Here is a 19,479-nt window from a genome sequence, read left to right as displayed (position 1 = left end):
TTGTGTTTTTATTTGCTTTGTTTTTTAATATTATTTCTGTAAAATATTATTGTTATTGATCTGTTTGATCAGTGTATATACATCTTAAATGTTAATTTTCTCTGCATCAACTTTTGTTCTGAATTGATCTGCGTAGAAATACACATTTGTGTTTCATTTCATCTGTAACATTATTTCATTTATCATTAAATCAATTCTATCATTCATTTATTTATCATTTGATATAATTTATCAACTTTTTATTCTTTTTATATTATATTCAATTCATTTTATTAAACTTATTTTTAATGTTGTAATTTCACTCAAAATCCTCATATAATTACTTTAAATGCATTTTTATTACTTTGATATGGACATGTGGATTATTCATGTGTTTTAATGGTTGAGATGGTTTGGTAGGACTGTGTGCTGTCACTTTAATCAGCGTTTGCCAAGTCTACTGTCTGTTTTCTCTCTATGTAATGTAGATATAACAGCAGACCAGAGATATAAAAACTATTTGTCAGAACATATCGACACTGTAAGAGATGCAAAGCAGAGACGAATCCTGTGAAACATACTTTCACCTTTACTGTGGTAAATATAAAGAGCTTAGAGAAAAACACTTTGACAAAATCTCAAAGCTCATTGTAGAGTTTGTGGTTGATTTTATTATTGATTATACAATAGAACTAGCAGTTTAATAATAAAAGCGTAAAAAAGTGCAGAAATGTTATAAATTGATTTATTACCTTATTTTAAATGTATTAAAAACATTACACATTCAATTCTAAATCAAAATATTAACAACATTTACAAGTCTGTTTTGTTCTTTAAAAGGGAAGCAAAGAAAATATAAAAAAATAGATTTTTCTCTATCAATCTAGAAAATGTGAAAAAGATCAACCCAGTAAACCATTCTTTGCAAGCATGTTGCAACTTAAGTCATTGAAATTTGTATCCCCTTGTGATGTCAAAAGGGGATAATACAGCCCCTTTATCTGCAACCATCCAACCATGACATTGACATTTAGTGCAGAGATCAGCTAATTTGCATTTTAAAGGACACAACAACAGCACATTTTTGCTCACACCTGTACAAAGTGGCAATTTTAACATGTTATAATAAATTATCCGTGTGGTATTTTGAGCTAGAGCTTCACATATGTACTCTGGGGACACCAAAGATTTATTTTACATCTCAAAAAAGTCTTGTGAAATACCCCCTTTAAGCTATTGTCTAATATTTAGTTGCATAACCACTGTTGCACATCTTTATCAAATTGAGCCAACCAGGTAAACAGATATTTCAGCCCAGGACCCAAAGTTCCTGTCAGATTTAGATTTAGCTTCTGTCAGTTCTTCCACACACCCACATGCAGGTGAACACGTACTCAAATCCAATATTCCTCACATTCCTCATCCTGCTTTTACATATCCCTCATATATACAAACTGCTATATTATATTACTGCTTTACATGCAATTCTGTTGTGGTATTGTTTTCAGCAACACATATATTCATATGTATCCTGTTATTAGATACTATTCATGTACACAATGCCTACAGTAAACTTTGTGTCATGTTGGTATGTACTTGGTTCTTATCTTTCAAACATTATATTGTTTGCTGTTTGGCTATGTTCACTTTTGATTGATAAATTTGTTAAAGTGATATGACATCTCCTTTAGCTCTCACTACAGCTTGCTTGAGGTTGGGTCATGTAGAGCAAAGCTAGGACGTGCTCCGACTCTTAATCTCTGTTTCAAGAAGCACTTCCCCACTTATGTAAGCTAAGAAGAATTCATGTTTGCTTCATTGCTGCTCCATATCAGTAACTGAGCAGATTGTGAAAAGCTCAGACCGGCCCGTCTGGCACCAACAACCATGCCACGCTCAAAATTTTTAAATCACCTTTCTATCCCATTCTGACCTTCAGTTTAGAGTTCAGGAGATTGTCTTAACCAGGACCACACCCCTAAATGCATTGAAGCAATTGCCATGTGATTGGTTGATTAGATAAATGCATTAATGAGAAATTGAACAGGTGTTTCTAATAATCCTTTAGGTGAGTGTATATGGTATTTTGATCTAAAACTTCACATATGCACTCTGTGAACACCAAATAATTATTTTACATCTGAAAAAATCTGATAATATGACCCCTTTAAAGCATTTATGTTCATTTTAGCTGAGCATCATAAACTTTGCTGCATTTTTTCATACGTTTTCTTTCTCAAATCAACCTTTTAATCAGCAGCAGATGTATTTTATAGCAATGGGTGAAACATTTGCTTTTTCTCTTTCTCAATAAAGGACATAAAGAGCAATTTTTCACAGAATGAAGTTATTTTCCAATCAAACTTCACATTGCTATTATTTCGATCATGCCACTTTCATAAATTACTCAATGACTCATAACAATAATGTGGATATCATTACTAATACGTCTATTTTTTTCCAAACAATAGTACATCTGTAAGTACATAATTTGCAATGCAGTAATATTACTACTAATAAAAGTGGTTTAATAGGTTACTGATGTTGCACTGCTATTATTTTGAACATAACTGTATGTTACACTTATTGTTTTCACTTCAGAGCACTGAATATGTCACTGATATGTTACACCTTAGCTTAATTCCATCTTAATGTTTGTTACTATTGTGTTATTGTATGTTTCTTTTGCTATGTTTAATGCTTTAGCAACTCAAAAAGTTGGTGTGTAGTGTTGGGCGGGGTTTCGGCATGTCCTGTCATTTGTCTACAACCCCTTTCTAGCTTCCTTCCTGTTTTGGCAGTCAATATATGCATCTTTAACATCCTGTGTAACAGTAACACATGTGCAGTATATTGTAAAGAGACGTGTGTGTTAGTATCAGATGATCAAAATGTTCACTTCATTCTAATACACTGAAGTTAATCTCATAATTATGTTTGAATGTATAATTATTTAAACGTATTTCTTTGCTAAAAATTTTTGGTGTATTTGGTATAATACACTGTGTTTGCGTGGTTTATGGTTCAAAAAACACATTATTTTCCACATACTGTACATTTTTAGCTCTAGATTTCACTTTCTTCTTGAAACGCACAGATTTGAAAAGCTTTGTGTCCCTGATTGGCCAGCTAATCTGTACGATGTGATTGGCCTGAATACCTCTGACGTCAGCAGGAAATGTGACGCTCCTTATCATGTTTGAAAGATTCACTCACAATGCAATGCTAACAGGAGTTAACTTACAGGAGTCAAAGCAGGATGAATTAAGATAATGTCGGTCTTCTCTACATCACCAATCCCAGGAAGTAAACTGTTGCCTACAATCTGTGTGTTTTTGTTGTACAAGAAAGATTTACGTTGGAGACGATAACTTGCGCCATTTTTGGGGGTTTGTACCTTTTGCATATCGTGAACTAATACACACTTAAGGCCAATTTATACTTTTGCGTTAGGTGCGCGTTATAGGTACGCCGTAACATACGCATAGACGCGAACCCTGTCGCCGTAGCCTTCGCAGTACCTGACGTGCACCTCCTCAAAAATGTAACTACACGTCAAAACGACGCGGACCGCAAGATTCGGCGGTGTAACTGCAGAGCAACACAAACGCAGAAGTATAAATGCTCATGACGGCGTTGCCTACGTCTGGCGTACCCTACGGCATAACCCCGACGCAAAAGTATAAATTGGCTATTACACACCAAAGGAAATGTGCAATTGTGAATCAGACCATAGTTGCTCTTTAAATGACTCCACCCCACAAGACTATTATTACAAGCATGAACCGCGCTTAAAGAGGGGGTGGTGTTGCTACAATCTGTAATAAAATATTTAAAGTAAATCTGAACTAAAATTTTATTTGAAATAATGATGTTAAATATGGAAATAACTGATCATAACAAAAAACAAAAAACTTTCTTTTGTCCTAGCTACTATATACAGACCCCCGGGCCACCACACAGATTTTTTTAAAGAAATTGCAGATTTCCTGTCTGATTTCTTGGTTAACTTATATTTGTAGGCTACTGATGTCATAATCAGTGAACTTTCGTTTCTTCAGTTAACTTTCGATATAGCTAACTTTCCTTACAGTTAATCAATTTAATTTAAAAAAGACTCCAGCTGCGCTTTCGCCACGATTAAAATAGAAAACATCAAATGGTGGCAGGCTGAAGCCTTAAGAAAATAATGAGCAGAGTATACGTCATCTTAGAAAAGATGTCTGGCCAGCTAGTCTGTATGTCGGAAAAGATTACTGTATACAAATTGAGTCAGATGTGAGAGGGGCAGAGAGGCTGGAGATGATACTGTTGAATTTTTCATTGTCTGGACAAAAAGACAGCTCGCTGGTGCGCTGATATGTAGCTGATACTATATGACACATGGTCACCGGAGGTTTTTTGCCGGGCAACTGGACAAAAGTGGACGCGCGCTCTCGGATATGCGCTAATCGAGCTCTGAATTTCGCTCTGCATCCGTCTGAAGTGGGCGTATGTGTGCGCGCTCCGCCTGCGTCCCGTGCGAGACGTGATAACTCCTCACTGCATAGCGGAATGGGAGGAAAGCTCTATGTTGGTGCGCCCTGGAAAAGGATCACTGTGATTTTAACCTCTACAGAGTGAAGAAAAACAGTAAGTAATCACTGCTGTAACATTTAAACAAACCACATGACAGGCATTTGCGTCAGTGCAGTCATCTTGAATGGGATGTTGGTTTAAACAGTGGGGTGCAATGATAATTGTTTGTTTCACTCGTTTAAACGGCGCGTTTAAAGCCCAGGTGAAGCTCTCGTTCATTGTGCTTTGATTTTCACGGATGCGCAAGCGGCGCGTTTTTTATTTGTTTAGGCTTGCCTGGGGGGGGACATTCAGGAGTTTTGGGTGAGCAGCTCGGATGTGAAACACTGTATAGGCTGTATAACAGATCTGCAGGTTTTACTTGATTTGTCTCCCTCAAACAGAAAATGCATAATTCATATTCTGTGTCTTATAAATGTATAAATGAACGCAAATGGATTTCAAATGTTTTTTCTGAAGATATTTAACAGAGTACCAGCTGAATTATGAAGTTTTATGTCAACATTGTTTAGATTTTATCGTGCGGTAAAATGTGGAATGAATTTAGCTGCCAAGGATCTCTTGCAATCAGGGTGAACTGCCATCTGGAGAACATTTCCCTTTAAATACTTATTTTACTATTGGTTTGTTTTAAGGAAAATAAAAACTATTTCTACCTAAAGGGATTTATTGTGTATGTTTTTTTCCATAGTCTATACTTTATATGTTTGAGCTCCCTTAATTTAAACTGACTTATCAGTGCCATTGTTTTATTCCAATATGCACACCAGTAATGTTTTTCTAATGTATGTTTGTAAAAACGACTTTTTTTCACTTCTGTACATTTCTCAGATCAGAATTGAAATTCTCAAAACTCAAAACTATACATCCATGCAAAGTATGTACAATTCTCACCTGTTTCCTACATTATCAATTGCTTTTGCCATGTTAAAGTGTATTGTAGTGGGTCTATGTTGCGGTTTTTCTCGGTTGCTTTGGTGCATTTCTCACGTCACTATTTATTTGCATTTGCATAACAGTTGGTTCAACCTTCACAACATTTAGTCATTTGTGCACATCATAGTAGCAATTTCTCATTCTTTCGAACAAATTGCAAATGCTTTTGGACATGCATCAATTGCTTTCATACAATTCTCTGCTGTTTTATAACATTATCATTTGCTTATGTCATGTCAGTCAAAATTAACTATACTTGTGAATGCTGAATAGTTATTCCATATAAATCTAATAGTCCTTATTTCATTGCTTGAGTCATTACATACAAAAATGTTGAACTAGTTGTCAAAATCTCCCCAATGCTGTGACCAAATTCGAATAGCAAAGAGCATATGCAGTAAAACTGTAAACAATAAAGTATTCAGTGTCTTGTACTCAGTTACCTCACTAAATACCGTAAGGTGTTTTCAAATATCTATGCAAATAGTATATAGTGCTGTCTTGAGCATTTTCAGGTAGTGTCACCAAGAATTGACTTTTTTGCATTGGAAAATATTTATAAAGTAAACTGTCATAATGAAAACATGACTAAGCCATATGATCTTGTTCATGGTGTCAGGACTTTTCATTTCGATGAAACTGACACTTTCATTGACATGAATACTTGCTTTTGAGGAATGACTCTATTTTGAGCAAGTGACACGCTTTTGCAGGTTATCAACTAGGTTTTGCAGTTTGTACTAATTGTTTTGAGAACTGCATTAACTGTTGTGCAAATATAAATAGTGATGTTAGAAATGCACCAAAGCGACTGAGAAAAACTGTAAATAGTCTCACCCCCACAACATTTAGGCATTCGTTCATGGCATAAGTCAATGGTTGAACAATGTATATTTTTATACATTTCCATTAGACTTATTTTCTAAATCTGTCCTGCATTGGTAAATTGCTCCCAAGTGAATCTTGACTTTCCATAACAATCTCATTCCTGATCAAAAGAGGGGTCAGATTGGATATGGCCTGCCAAAGTATGTGAAAGTTTGGCAAATTGTCAGCTTCCTTCCAACATCATCAGGCAATGATTTGCCGCCTACAACAGGATGCTGATGAAGTTCCTCCCACCCTTTTTATTCTTTAACCCCTTTGAGGAATATTTCTCAGGATAGAGATGAAAATATGATTGCCAGCCACATACACAAATGACCTTTCTGGATGCAGCATGTGATGCCATCACAGCAGATGCCTGCAGAGACTGGATAATACGAACTACAGTTTTTCTTGGTCACTTTGGTACATTTCTCAGATCAGAATTGAAATTCTCATAACTTGTTCAATCTTCACATCATTGTGTCACTTGTGCACATCAAAAAAGCAGTTTCACATTTCTTTAAACAAGTTGCAAATGCTTTGGTACACCAATGCAAATGATTATGTACAATTATCTGTTGTTTCGTGCATTATCAATTGCTTATGTCATGTTGATCAAGGTGTATTGTAGTGGGTCTCTGTTGAATGGTCTCACTCCACGCAATATTTAGGCATTGGTTCATAGTATAAGTCTTTACATGCGGGATGGTTGAACAAGTTGTCATAGTACAGGGCATGGTCAAACATATTTCTATACGTTTCCATTAGACGTTTTTTCTAAATCTCTCCTGAATTGGTAAATTGCTCCCAGGTGAATCTTGACTTTCTCTAACAGACAGAAACGTCCCCAACAAGCAAAAACTGAGATGTTGAAATGACGGCTAACTATAGACCCAATATATTCCGGCTATGAGTCAACATGTGTTCAAGGTGTTTGCTTTCATTTTTTTTAACATGATCTAAAAGTATACACATCATCTATTCGTGGGCTATGGTTAGATATCTAGAATGTCTAGACATTTAGAGGCTGTTTACACTTGGCATTAACGTGTGTTTTCGTCGATCGGATCACAAGTGGACGACGTTAATGCCAGGTGTAAACGGTGTTCAAAACGTTTTGAGCTGTCCACTTTCGACCACTTTCAACAACCCAGTCTCACCCCATGGCGTCAATATTTGACGACACTTGACCATGCGTCAATATGTTGACGCGGAGGGTATACCTTTCGCGTCATTTTTTGACGAACTGGGGACCCCAATACCACCAAGTCCGTTGCATTCTCTTTCCTATTTTCTTACCATTTTCTACCATTTTCGCGTCGGTTTAGGGTTAGATTTACATAATGACATCCCTACCCAAACCTTTCCCTAACCCCAATGCCAGGCGACAACTGTTTAATTTCGCGTACCTAATAGTATTGAAGTCCCCAGTTCGTCAAAAAATGACGCGAAAGGTATACCCTCCGCGTCAATATATTGACGCATGGTCAAGTGTCGTCAAATATTGACGCCATGGGTGTGAGACCGTGTTACTTTCAACCACATCCAGAGGTAGTCGAAACCACTTTCGATCGGATCGCTTTGGAGTTGCGGAACGCACATGTGGTTGAATGCGTTCGAACAGCCACAAGCGACCGCCTTTTCTTCGCCCATTTATCTAATCTGAGGTATTAAACACAAGTTTTACCGCTTTTTTGACTTCTGCCGTGAACATTCGGTGAACAGCGCTATTTTTAGCCTTTCATTGATAAAACTTAGCGGCTGATCTCCGTAGTTTCATTTTGAAAGCGTGTGAAAGTTGCGCGATCCTATTTCATCAATTGCGCTGAAAATTCAAAGAAAGCTCTTACATACTCATGTACAAAACACTGTGCAGCATGTTTACTTGCTAAACAAGCAGTGGCCTCCGACATTATATTAGTTTGCGTCCATATAAACTCTATTTGAATGACAGCTGAGAGACTCGCCCACCGTCTCACAGACCACCCCCTCATAGTATTCAGCACAGAAGCGGTCGAAGGTGGACAAAACGGATTTGAATACCAGGTGTAAAAATAATGTGTCTCTCTCGTCCACTTGTGATCCGATCGATGAAAACACATCTTAATACCAAGTGTAAACAGCCCCTTACTGGCAGCCACTACTTTTGTTTTGTTTTTCTTTGTGCTATGCAGTGCTGTCTTTTCCTTTCTGTGTGGCGGTGGGGTGGTCTGTCAATGAATTACAGTACAAACGGTGAAGGCGTGGATGTTAATCCTGTCCAGTCTCTTCCAAACTCCCAACTTTTTTAACTCTAAAGGTTCAGTGTCTTCTCAGTGTGTACACTAAGGTGTCACCTAAACCAAACTTTAGCCATAGTTTACATCAGAACAGAGTAAACTCTTAGGGGCTGTTTACACTTGGTATTAAGATGTGTTTTCATCGATCGGATCACAAGTGGACGAGAGAGACACATTACGTTTACACCTGGTATTTAAATCCGTCTCTTTTGTCCACTTTCGACCGCTTCTGTGCTGAATACTATGAGGGGGTGGTCTGTGAGACGGTGGGCGAGTCTCTCTGCTGTCATTCAAACCCGAGCGGGAGTAATTATGAGTTTATATGGACGCAAGCTAATATTATGTCGGAGTGCACTGCTTGTTTAGCAAGTAAACATGCTGCACAGTGTTTATGTAAGAGCTTTCTTTGAATTTTCAGCGCAATTGATGAAATAGGATCGCGCAACTTTCACACGCTTTCAAAACCAAACTACGGAGATCAGCCGCTTAGTTTTATCAATGAAAGGCTAAAAATAGCGCTGTTCACCGAATGTTCACGCCAGAAGTCAAAAAAGACGTAAAACTTGTGTTTAATACCTCAGATTAGATAAATGGGCGGAGAGAAGGCGGTCGCGTATGGCTGTTCGAACGCATTCAACCACATGTGCGTTCCGCAACTACAAAGCGATCCGATCGAAAGTGGTTTCGACCACCTCTGGATGTGGTTGAAAGTGGTCGAAAGTGGACGAGCTCAAAACGTTTTGAACACCGTTTACACCTGGCATTAACGTCGTCCACTTGTGATCCGATCGACGAAAACACATGTTAATGCCAAGTGTAAACAGCCTCTTAAATTGACAACATGACTAAGCCATCTGACTGTCTTATCCATATACAATGACACAAGGACTTTTCTGATGGCACTGACATGTTCATTGACACAGATATTTACTTTTGAGAGATGAACTAAGGATTTTGAGTAATCCATGGTGTTTTGCTATTTGTATGGATTGTTTTGAGAAATGCACTTACTGTTTTGCAAATATCGAGGATGATTTAGGAAATGTACCAAAGCGACTGAGAAAAACTGCCATGTAAACCCTGTCTGGGAAACTGCCTATATTATATATTATAACTAAACAAAATATGTTATATTTCTGAAATCACTTTCACAGATTTTAGCACCAAACAAAATATAACCCAGAAATTGTTTATATTTGACCCAACAATGTGTTAAATTACAACCCAGCGAGATGGGCTCATTCCTTTAAGACATGTCATGTTGTCAATATAAGAGTTTACTATGGAGGGATGGCTGAGGTTTTAATGACAATTATTGTAAATTGTAGGTTACGACTTAGTGTATGTGGGAGTTAGACTGCAAGAGACTGGACTTATGAGATTCACATTTAAACTTTTACTGTTTGTAATGTAATTTGTTGACAGACCATGTCATTGCCATACAAAAAGGAAAAGACAGCACTGCATAGCACAAAGAAAAAAAACAAAAGTAGAAATGTGAACATACAGTAGGACAGTCTCCTTTGGAAAACTGTACACGCAGTGCTTACAGTGCAGTTTTTTACTACTTCTGACATTCCTCTTTGTTAAAATTAGGATTCATCTGGAAGCAATTTATCAACTCGAATGGAAAAGTGTAAAGTATTCTTGACATATTATGGCAACTTGTTTAACCATTTTGCATGTGAAGACTTTGAACTGGTGCCTGGATGTTGTGGGGGTGAGACTATTTAACAGAAACCCATTATAATACATTTTGATCGGCATTACATAAACAATTGATAATGTAGATGTACCAAAGCAGTGCACAAGTGACACAATAATGTGAGTTGGGCTTATAACACAAACGTTGCCGGTTCGAGTCTCAGAGCTAGTTGTTTGTGTTTTTTATGCGCTTGAGGTTGTGATTTTACTGTTATTGCTCCGTGTGTGCTGGGATAGTGTGTGTGTGTGTGTGTGTGTGTGTGTGTGTGTGTGTGTGTGTGTGTGTGTGTGTGTGTGTGTGTGTGTGTGTGTGTGCGTGCGTGCGTGTGTGTGTGTTCACTACTGGGATATAGTGGTCACGTTTGAAGTATGCATCACACTTGACAAGCTTATCACTTGTCACTTTAAATAAGTGGAGCGCTGTTAGTAGTGTTCAGGCAGCCTGTTGATGATGTTCAAGCACTTTATTGAAGGTTAGGTAGCTATTTATGTGTGTTTAATGTCACTGATTGTGATTGACAGCTGATTTAATCTAATAATATGAAATAAAAACAACAAATAAAACTATTCTTAACCTTTTGAAATGCACTTTGGTCTACTTTGTCTACTGTTTTCATGTTGTATTTAATGAATATGCGTATGAATATTTGTCATTTTAGAGTTTCTGGAAAGCACTTTGGTCAGTCTGGTGACTTGACTTTACATTTTAATGTATTTATTTGTTTAATTTCTAAATTGATATAATGTCTTTATAACAGGAGCTGGATGATGGGTGCTGTTGATGTTGTACTACTGGTGCTGCTGGTTTGGACTTTCACTGCTGTCTGTGAGAATAAGACTGGTAATATAATGCATTCATCTAAGAAACCACTTTTTACTGGTAAACTTTATGAATGTAGTCAGTTTGTTGGTGTATTAGCAGTGTGTGATTCAGTGTAAAATCACTTAGGAGTGCAGATTCTCTTACTGTTTACTTTCATGATCTCAGAAAGACTCAAATGTGTGTTATATTCAGTCTGAAGTCTTCATCTGTACATGTTAAGACTTTGTATGAATGTAATAACTAACATTATCAGCTGATCTGATGTCAGTCTTGTGTTGACAGATGAGATGATGGAGTGATGGATCATAAATGAGGAAAAACTCAATTCACTTTTTTAACTCATTTTAGATGACAGTGATGATGTATATTGAAGTGCTATTATTTGCTTATTATTATGTATTACACATAACATTGAAAACTGTCACAGATTTATGTTTAAAAGAAAAAAGACTCATTGAATATAATCTATAATCTTCATGTGTTAAATTAATTTGATTTATTCTGATACAAATGATTATTTTTGTTCAGTTGCTGTGTACATTAAGTTTAATATAATCTGTTCTTTTGCAGAGATCACAAGTAACTGTACAGATGTGACTGCACATGTGGGAAAACAAATAAATCTCACCTGCACAGTCTCTAATCTGAAGAAAAGCTGCTGCATGAAGATGTACAAGTTTATAGATGATGACCCAACAATCTGTAGAAAGGAGTTCAGCAGTGATTCCTGTAAACAAGAGAGCACAGTTTCGTGTCCTTACACTGCAAATAAAACCATGACAACAAAAGTCAAATTCTTTGTACAAACCACATGTGGACAAAAGACAACATACTTCAGTGTGAGCACAACAGGTAGAGTTTAACTTCTTTTACATTGTTAATTATGGACTACATTTCCTCATTTAGATCTCTTATAATGAATTTATTAACAGGGATTTTAAAATCTGTACAAATTTACAGGTGCTGTTAAAGAGGACACAGGTATTAATTTGTTCAATATCTATTGATCACTGATTATTACATTTGTGTCAGTTTGAGTTCTGTTGTCATTAACTTTATATTAAATATTAATTTAACCCTTTTACGCACATTGTTTTAACAGTTGTAAAAATAATGTTGTATATAAACATTGGTTATGTTATTTATGATATATTTGGGCTTTATTAACAGGGGTTTTAGCAGATGGATCAAACACGCTTAAGGATAAAGGTATTAAGTTATTTAATTATTTATTAATCAATGATAACTGAATACTTATCTCACTGGAACTCAAAAAACTAAATCATAATAAAGATGATGTCAGGATCCTGTCAGAATCATGTCTTGAATTATATCTATCTTTGTGATGGGGTCCTGGCAGTACCGTGTTTTATGTGGGAAATGCGTGGTTTTACAGTTTTTTCCAATTGCTAACACACTAAAATGACATGAACAGCACAACTATTTAAACGGACACACAGAGAGCAACACCTCTTCTCAAGTCTCCAAAAGTCTAAACACATTTCCTGCTTTACACACATTTTGCAATTCACAATGGCACTTTTTAAATGCACTGAACACGGTTCTCTGCACAAGACACAACAATCTGACATAAAGTCACATGTTTGCCTTTTCAAAACACTACCATTCAAAATGACACTACACGAGCTAATTAAGCAATATCGCTCGAGTAGGAGTGTGATATAGCTCTATATCATCACGGCTGTGATTAGGCCAGAGGCACGAGGCCGCAGGCCGAGTGCCGGAGGCAATCACAGCCGTGATGATATAGAGCTATATCACACGACTCCGAGAGCGATATTGCTTTTATACAACAGTTCGACGGCACACGTTTGAAAAACGAAAACTAGAAAACAACAACGGAGTTATTTTAAAAGCCTCTTTGTTTGAGAACTACTTCTTCCGCCACGGATTTGAGGGCGGCCAGAATGACAGGTAAAACTTTCGGCTGCTTTGAAGCTCATAACAACTCAATGGATGGAAAAGCCGTTACTTTATATTACCGTTTCTTGGTCACAAAGTGTAGTTTTAAGATTAGTTCAGTCGAGAATGTATATGTATTATATTTAAATCTGCAGTCGATTAGTAAAGATAGCGCGTGTTTGAACGTTTGCTTAGTGAGATTCGGTACAAATGAGAACCAAAGCATGAGCGGACATCAGTGTTCACTCGCCCCGCTGACCACCGCCCTCTCTGGGCTACATTTCTGAAAGAGATACCCTGGCTCTCCTGTTGGCCTTGTTTGTTTATGATCGTCAAAATGAGATCAAATCAGCAGTATTTGGTGTCATGATCAAACTATTACTTGTTTTTTAATTCATATTTAGTGTCTTTTGTGTTGTTATTGTTTTGGCGCGAGGTAAAAGTTAATAAAACTACTTGTATAACGTTACTATTGCTTTCTCATTTATTCTTAACGTGATACGTGCACTCGATTATTATTATTAAACTTTGTTCTTGTCAGTACTATACAAAACGGTTTTTTATAAGTGTCGGAGAGATGTTTTTGCATGCTGCTTATAAATATACCAGTGGCGATATCTCATAACATGTTTTAATAGTCACGTCACGATAAAGTAAATGATCAATGTCCACATTTAAAAGCTGCGGGGCTTACCTGAAGTTCCACGGTGTTTTCGCGTTCTGATAAGAGATATAGCTCCAGAAAAAGTGTGTTTATATTCCTCTTTCCAAGTGTTAATCGTCCAAACGATGTGACAAGACATTTCTCCCATTAACTTTACCGTAACATTAAAGAGCGCTGATCTTTGACGGAATAATACTTCTGATTGGGAATTCACAGACTGATTTATGAGCTAGTAAACTAATGAGACACACACACGGAGAGTGATTCACACAGCGCGTCTGTGTTTTTCCATTCAGAGATGAGCCTGCTTAGGACCTCCATTCACTAGGTGGCGGAATAATACGAAAGGTGAAGCGGTTACAGTGCCGATATCAGTACAATATCGTATAGCTCTTAGCCAATCAGATTCGAGAACCAGAAAGAACTGTTGTATAAATGGCCAATATTTGTGCCACCTGCCCAAACACCTGAATGGTTAATTGTTAACACTTCAATCAGGATGTAAGCACTAGAAAAGACCACAGGAACGTCATTGATCACAGAGCCATTATAGATGTTCCTGGCTAACGTGGTGGGAACATCACAATGTGTGCTGCCATCTCCAATATGGATGGTGTCCTCCACCGTCATGCCAACCTTGATACAACACAGCCCATATTCTCACATTTCTAGAAAGACTCCACAACATTCTCATACCATCAGAGTGTATGAATGATGCAGACCAAAGAAACCGGTATGTTGTATTATGGCACAACGTGAGCTTTCATCGTGTAGCTCCAGTCCAAAACTGGTTTGCTGACTACCAAACATTTATCGTGCAATACCTCCCACCATACTCGTCATTTTTGAACCCCATAGAAGAGTTATATGGAAGGTATATGACCAGCAGCCCTTTGTGCGCATGCCTCATTTGCAGACTGTGGAAGAGACATATGATGAGATTGATGTTGGTGCAATTTAGGGATGGATAAGGCGCTCAAGGCGCTTCTTCCCTCGATGTCTGGCAAGGGAATATATTGCCTGTGATGTGGACGAGGCGTTATGACTTGTTTGGTGAAAAATAAAAAAAATCAACAGCATGTGTGTGTATCTGCAAATATTTTTGTGCATGTGAACAATCTAATACATATTTTAGTATTATGGCAAAGCATACTAAAAAAAAGTGCACTTTTCATTATGCCCAACTGTGTGTAGTTGGTAAGACAAAAATCTGGTCATATGAATGAAGTGTGTTCCAATTTGTGTCAAAGTTTGATTTTGATAATGTTATATGTAGTTTCGGTTGGAGTGCTTCATTTTGCAGGATATATGTGGTATTTTGCTATTTGGGTGTGTGGTTTTGTAAATTGTGTTAAGTTTTTTGATAAAACCAGACTGGTTTGCAAAATTGTGTGTTACAATTGGAAAAAACTGTAGTATTGGTTTATTCTGGCCACGCATTTCCCGGGTCTCGTCTCTTTTTACTCGCTCCCTTACCTGTTATTATTTTCACCTGTTCCCCTCATTAGTTCTCCTATTTAATGTCAGTGTGTTTGGTGTTCGTTGCTTGTCCATTGTCTATTTTCCTGTGAGAACTTTGTCTATGGAAATACCTAGTCTAGTTTTTGTACATTTGTAGTTAGTGTTTTTTGAGTCTAGTTTATTCAGTGTATTGTTTATCTTGCTTGTGTTTCATTTTGCCCCATCGTGGGTTTTGTTTTTCTGTTTTTGTTAAATAAAGTCAAGTATTTTTCTATCACTGTCTGCAATTGGGTTCGTGTTCTGCAAACCGTGACAGATGATGTGAAAGGTCATGTTTAACATTTTCATTATAATTATAGACCATAATATCTGCACCTGTAAAGATATTTCATTTTTTTCCCAACACAATTTCCCACCATTAGCCGTCATAATTCATGTCATAATGTGTTTGATCATCATTATCATGTGATTAATTCTTAAGAAGAAGCTCAATTTGTGGATTAGGAATTATGATACGGATGTGTCTGAAAGAAACATCAGTCAATGTTCAGATCAATTAACTAAATATTCGTATTTTAACTACAGCTCAGATTACGAGTCTTTAAAGTCCACATCAGATAAAAACAGCACATATAGATAAAACATATAGATAAAACAGCACATATGATATAAAATCTACTGACTGTTGAAGACTGGTTGTATGTATGTATGTATATAACTGTATTTCTGTGAAATGTTTTGTTATTGATCTGCTTGATCTGTATTTCTTAAACATAAATTGACTTTCTATACATTTTTTACACTGAATTGTACATTTCAACTCTATAAGCATGAGATTAAGCTGCACACCAGCAAACTAAAATTATGTTTGCTTAATTATTCTGCTTGCGATATCTGATAAATCTTTAAGCATCTTCAAGCTGTTTTTGAACAGGATGCTTGTCGTTGTTTATTGATGGTTAAAGTTTATTTGAGAGAAATTAATAACGTTTTGTAAAACTCTTTTGTTGTTGATGTCTTTTTATCAATATGTGTGAAATGTTGAACCCTTGACCTTTTGCATTGCTACACTGTAAAAAATACTTTGCTGCCTTAAATTTTTTTGTTGAATCAACTCAGATTTACAAGTCATGTCAACACAGATGAGTTGTCACAACTTATAAAATATAGTTGAAAAAAGTCAACTTAATTTTATAGGTTGTAACAACACATGTGGTTATAACAATTCATCTCTAGTCAAGATAAATAATAGTAAGTTGAAATGAATTTTAAGGCAGCAAAGTATTTTTTACAGTGTATGCTTGCTAACACAATGCTCTAGTCCTGACTTTAGCTAAGCCTTGTCTGTAAAACCAGGCCACGGTAATATTAATCAATTTCAGTGTTTAATTCCTGTAATTCATCTCTAGTCAAGATAAATTAATTAAAATCAAGAAGAAATAAATGAAGAATTAAAATCTTTTATTAAAAGCATATTTTAAGATCTGTCAGTTGAGACCACTCAAATGTGTGTTTTATTTTAGCCTTAAGCCTTGCCTGTGAAACCAGGGTGCATAAAATGTAAAAGTTCAGCTAAGTATTAAACATCAACAGATAAGGCTACGGTTGTGGTCTAATGGTTAAAGAGTTTGGGTTGTAATCCATGAGTTGTTGTTTTGAGTCTCACTGCTGACAGGTTGTGACTGATGTGCCCTTGAGCACTGAATGGGTTAAATTCAGAGAAATATAAATTAAGAAAACCTGAAGTTACTTTTAATTAATTTTAGATTACAGTAATGATTGATGTTTTAATATTTTTGCTTATTATAGTGTATTACACATAACATTGAAAACTGTCACAGATTTATGTTTAAAAGAAAAAAGACTCATTGAATATAATTTGTAATCTTCTTGTGTTAAATTAATTTGATTTATTCTGATACAAATGATTATTTTTGTTCATGTGCTGTGTACATTAAGTTTAATATCATCTGTTTTTTTGCAGATATCACAATTAACTGTGAAGATGTGACTGCACATGTTGGAGATAAAATAAATCTCACCTGCACAGTCACTATTCTGAACAAAAACTGCTGCATGACCCTGTACAAGTTTATTAATACAGCTGATGACCCAACAATCTGTAGAAAGGACTTCAGCAGTGATCCCTGTAAACAAGAGAGCAGATTTTCATGTCCTTACACTGCAAATGAAGCCATGACAACAAAAGTCAAATTCTTTTGGCAAAGCAACTGTTCAACAGAGAAATCATACTTCAGTGTGAGCACAACAGGTACAGTTTAACTTCTTTTACATTGTTAATTATGGACTACATTTCCTCAGTTGGATCTCTTATCATGAATTTATTAACAGTGATTTTAAAATCTGTACAAATTTACAGGTGCTTTTAAAGATGACACAGGTATTCCTTTGTTCAATATTTATTGATCACTGATTATTACATTTGTGTCAGTTTGAGTTCTGTTGTCATTAACTTTATATTAAATAATAATTTAACCCTTTTACGCACATTGTTTTAACAGTTGTAAAAATAATGTTGTATATAAACATTGGTTATGTTATTTATGAAATGTTTGGGTTTTATTAACACTCATTTTAAAATCTGTTACCAGGTGGAACAAACATGCTCACGTATGAACAAGGTACTAATTTATTTAATTATTTATTGATCAATGATAACTGAATACTTATCTCACTGGAACTCAAAAAAACAAAATCATAATAAAGATGATGTGGAAGGTCATTATACCTGCACCTCTAAAGATATTTCATATTTTTTCCAAAACAATTTCACAGTATTAGCCGTCATCATTCCTGTCATAATGTGTTTGATCATCATTATCATGTGGTTCATTCTCAAGAAGAAGCTCAACTTCAACAATTGTGGATTTAATAGGAATTATGGTACAGTTGTGTCTGAAAGAAACATCAGTCAATATTCAGATAGAGAAACAGTGGAACAATAGCATCACATCAATATGTAATATATTCATATTTTAACTAAAGCTTATGCAAGATTATGAGTCTTTAAAGTCCACATCAGATCTGGTCACAAAAAAGCACATATAGATAAAACAGCACATACGATATAAAATCTGACTGTTGAAGACTGTGTTTGTATGTATGTATGTATGTATGTAAATTACTATATTTCTGTGAAATGTATTGTTATTGATTTGTTTGATCTGTATTTCTTAAACATACATTTTTATAATTTTTTTAAATTTAATTGTATTTTACATTTCATCTCTATAAGCATGAGATTAAGCTGCACACCAGCAAACTAAAACTGTTTGCTTAATTACTCTGCTTGCAATATAAATGTTTTATATAAACTTTCAGCATCTTCAAGCTGTTTTTGTACAGGATGCTTGTCATTTTTTATCGATTGATTGGAGTTTATTTTAGAGAAATGAAATTAATAAAGTTTTGTAAAACTCTTTAATTGTTGATGTCTTTTTATCAATATGTATGATTGAACCCTTGAGCTTTTGTATTGCTATGCTAACACAATGCTCTACTGGAATTAAACATTGAAATTGATTAATATTACCGTGGCCTGGTTTTACAGACAAGGCTTAGCTAAAGTCAGGACTAGGCTTTAGTCAAATTAAAATCTTTTATTAAAAGCATATTTTAAGATCTGTCAGTTAAGACTGCTCAAACGTGTGTTTTATTCTAGCCTTAAGCCTTTCCTGTGAAACCAGGGTGCATAAAATGTAAAGGTTCAGCAAAGTATTAAACATCAACAGATAAGCCTACAGTTGTGGTTTAATGGTTAAAGAGTTTGACTTGTAACCCATGAGTTGTTGGTTTGAGTCTCACTGCTGACAGGTTGTGACTGATGTGCCCTTGAGCACTGAATGGGTTAAATGGAGAGGTCACATCTGGTTTACCATGTAGTTGTGTTGAACAGGTTTGTGTTGATGTCCAAGTGGGAAATGGTTCTTTAAGTTAAGAGTTTCACTATCCTGTCAGTTTTGTGTACTTTACTGTTTGAATTACTTCCTTTCTACGTGCCATTTTATAAACACATACAGAAACTGGGGAAATTCATCTTACTTATCCTTTTAGTGACCCAGAGCAGAATGATTCTGTTTTAGATAAATATTTAGTGAAGAGATGCCTTCTTACACTTATAGCCACTGTGTGTTCTGTATTAGAGTTTTTCTCAGTTGCTTAAACACATTTCTTGAAACTATGCCTCATATTCTCAAAACAGTAAACACAATATCATAACATCTCACCTAATACTCCAAACATCA

At 35.8% G+C, this 19,479-nt stretch overlaps 1 protein-coding gene across 6 annotated transcripts in view; it reads left to right on the top strand.

Moving 5' to 3' along the window:
* The window catches only part of LOC129421345 (uncharacterized), a 183,855-nt gene extending 165,201 nt beyond the window's left edge, over window positions 1-18,654 (top strand). For 2 of the 6 annotated variants that reach the window (XM_073867198.1, XM_073867200.1), the window contains 3 exons: window positions 11,102-11,184; window positions 11,737-12,018; window positions 12,127-12,807. In XM_073867198.1, the coding sequence (XP_073723299.1) occupies window positions 11,102-11,184; window positions 11,737-12,018; window positions 12,127-12,173 (412 nt within the window). In that variant the 3' untranslated portion in view covers window positions 12,174-12,807. Of the gene's footprint in view, window positions 1-4,312; window positions 4,612-11,101; window positions 11,185-11,736; window positions 12,019-12,126; window positions 12,808-17,198; window positions 17,857-18,010 lie in introns of those variants that run through there. The other 4 variants (XR_012369348.1, XR_012369347.1, XR_012369342.1 and 1 more) reach the window with 4 other exon arrangements.
* Window positions 18,655-19,479: the final 825 nt, after the last annotated feature.

Source organism: Misgurnus anguillicaudatus, chromosome 4, assembly GCF_027580225.2.
Source record: "Misgurnus anguillicaudatus chromosome 4, ASM2758022v2, whole genome shotgun sequence".
Lineage (NCBI taxonomy): Eukaryota > Metazoa > Chordata > Actinopteri > Cypriniformes > Cobitidae > Misgurnus > Misgurnus anguillicaudatus.
Note: the sequence above shows the minus strand (reverse complement) of the source record. Positions and strands in the feature narration are given on the sequence as shown.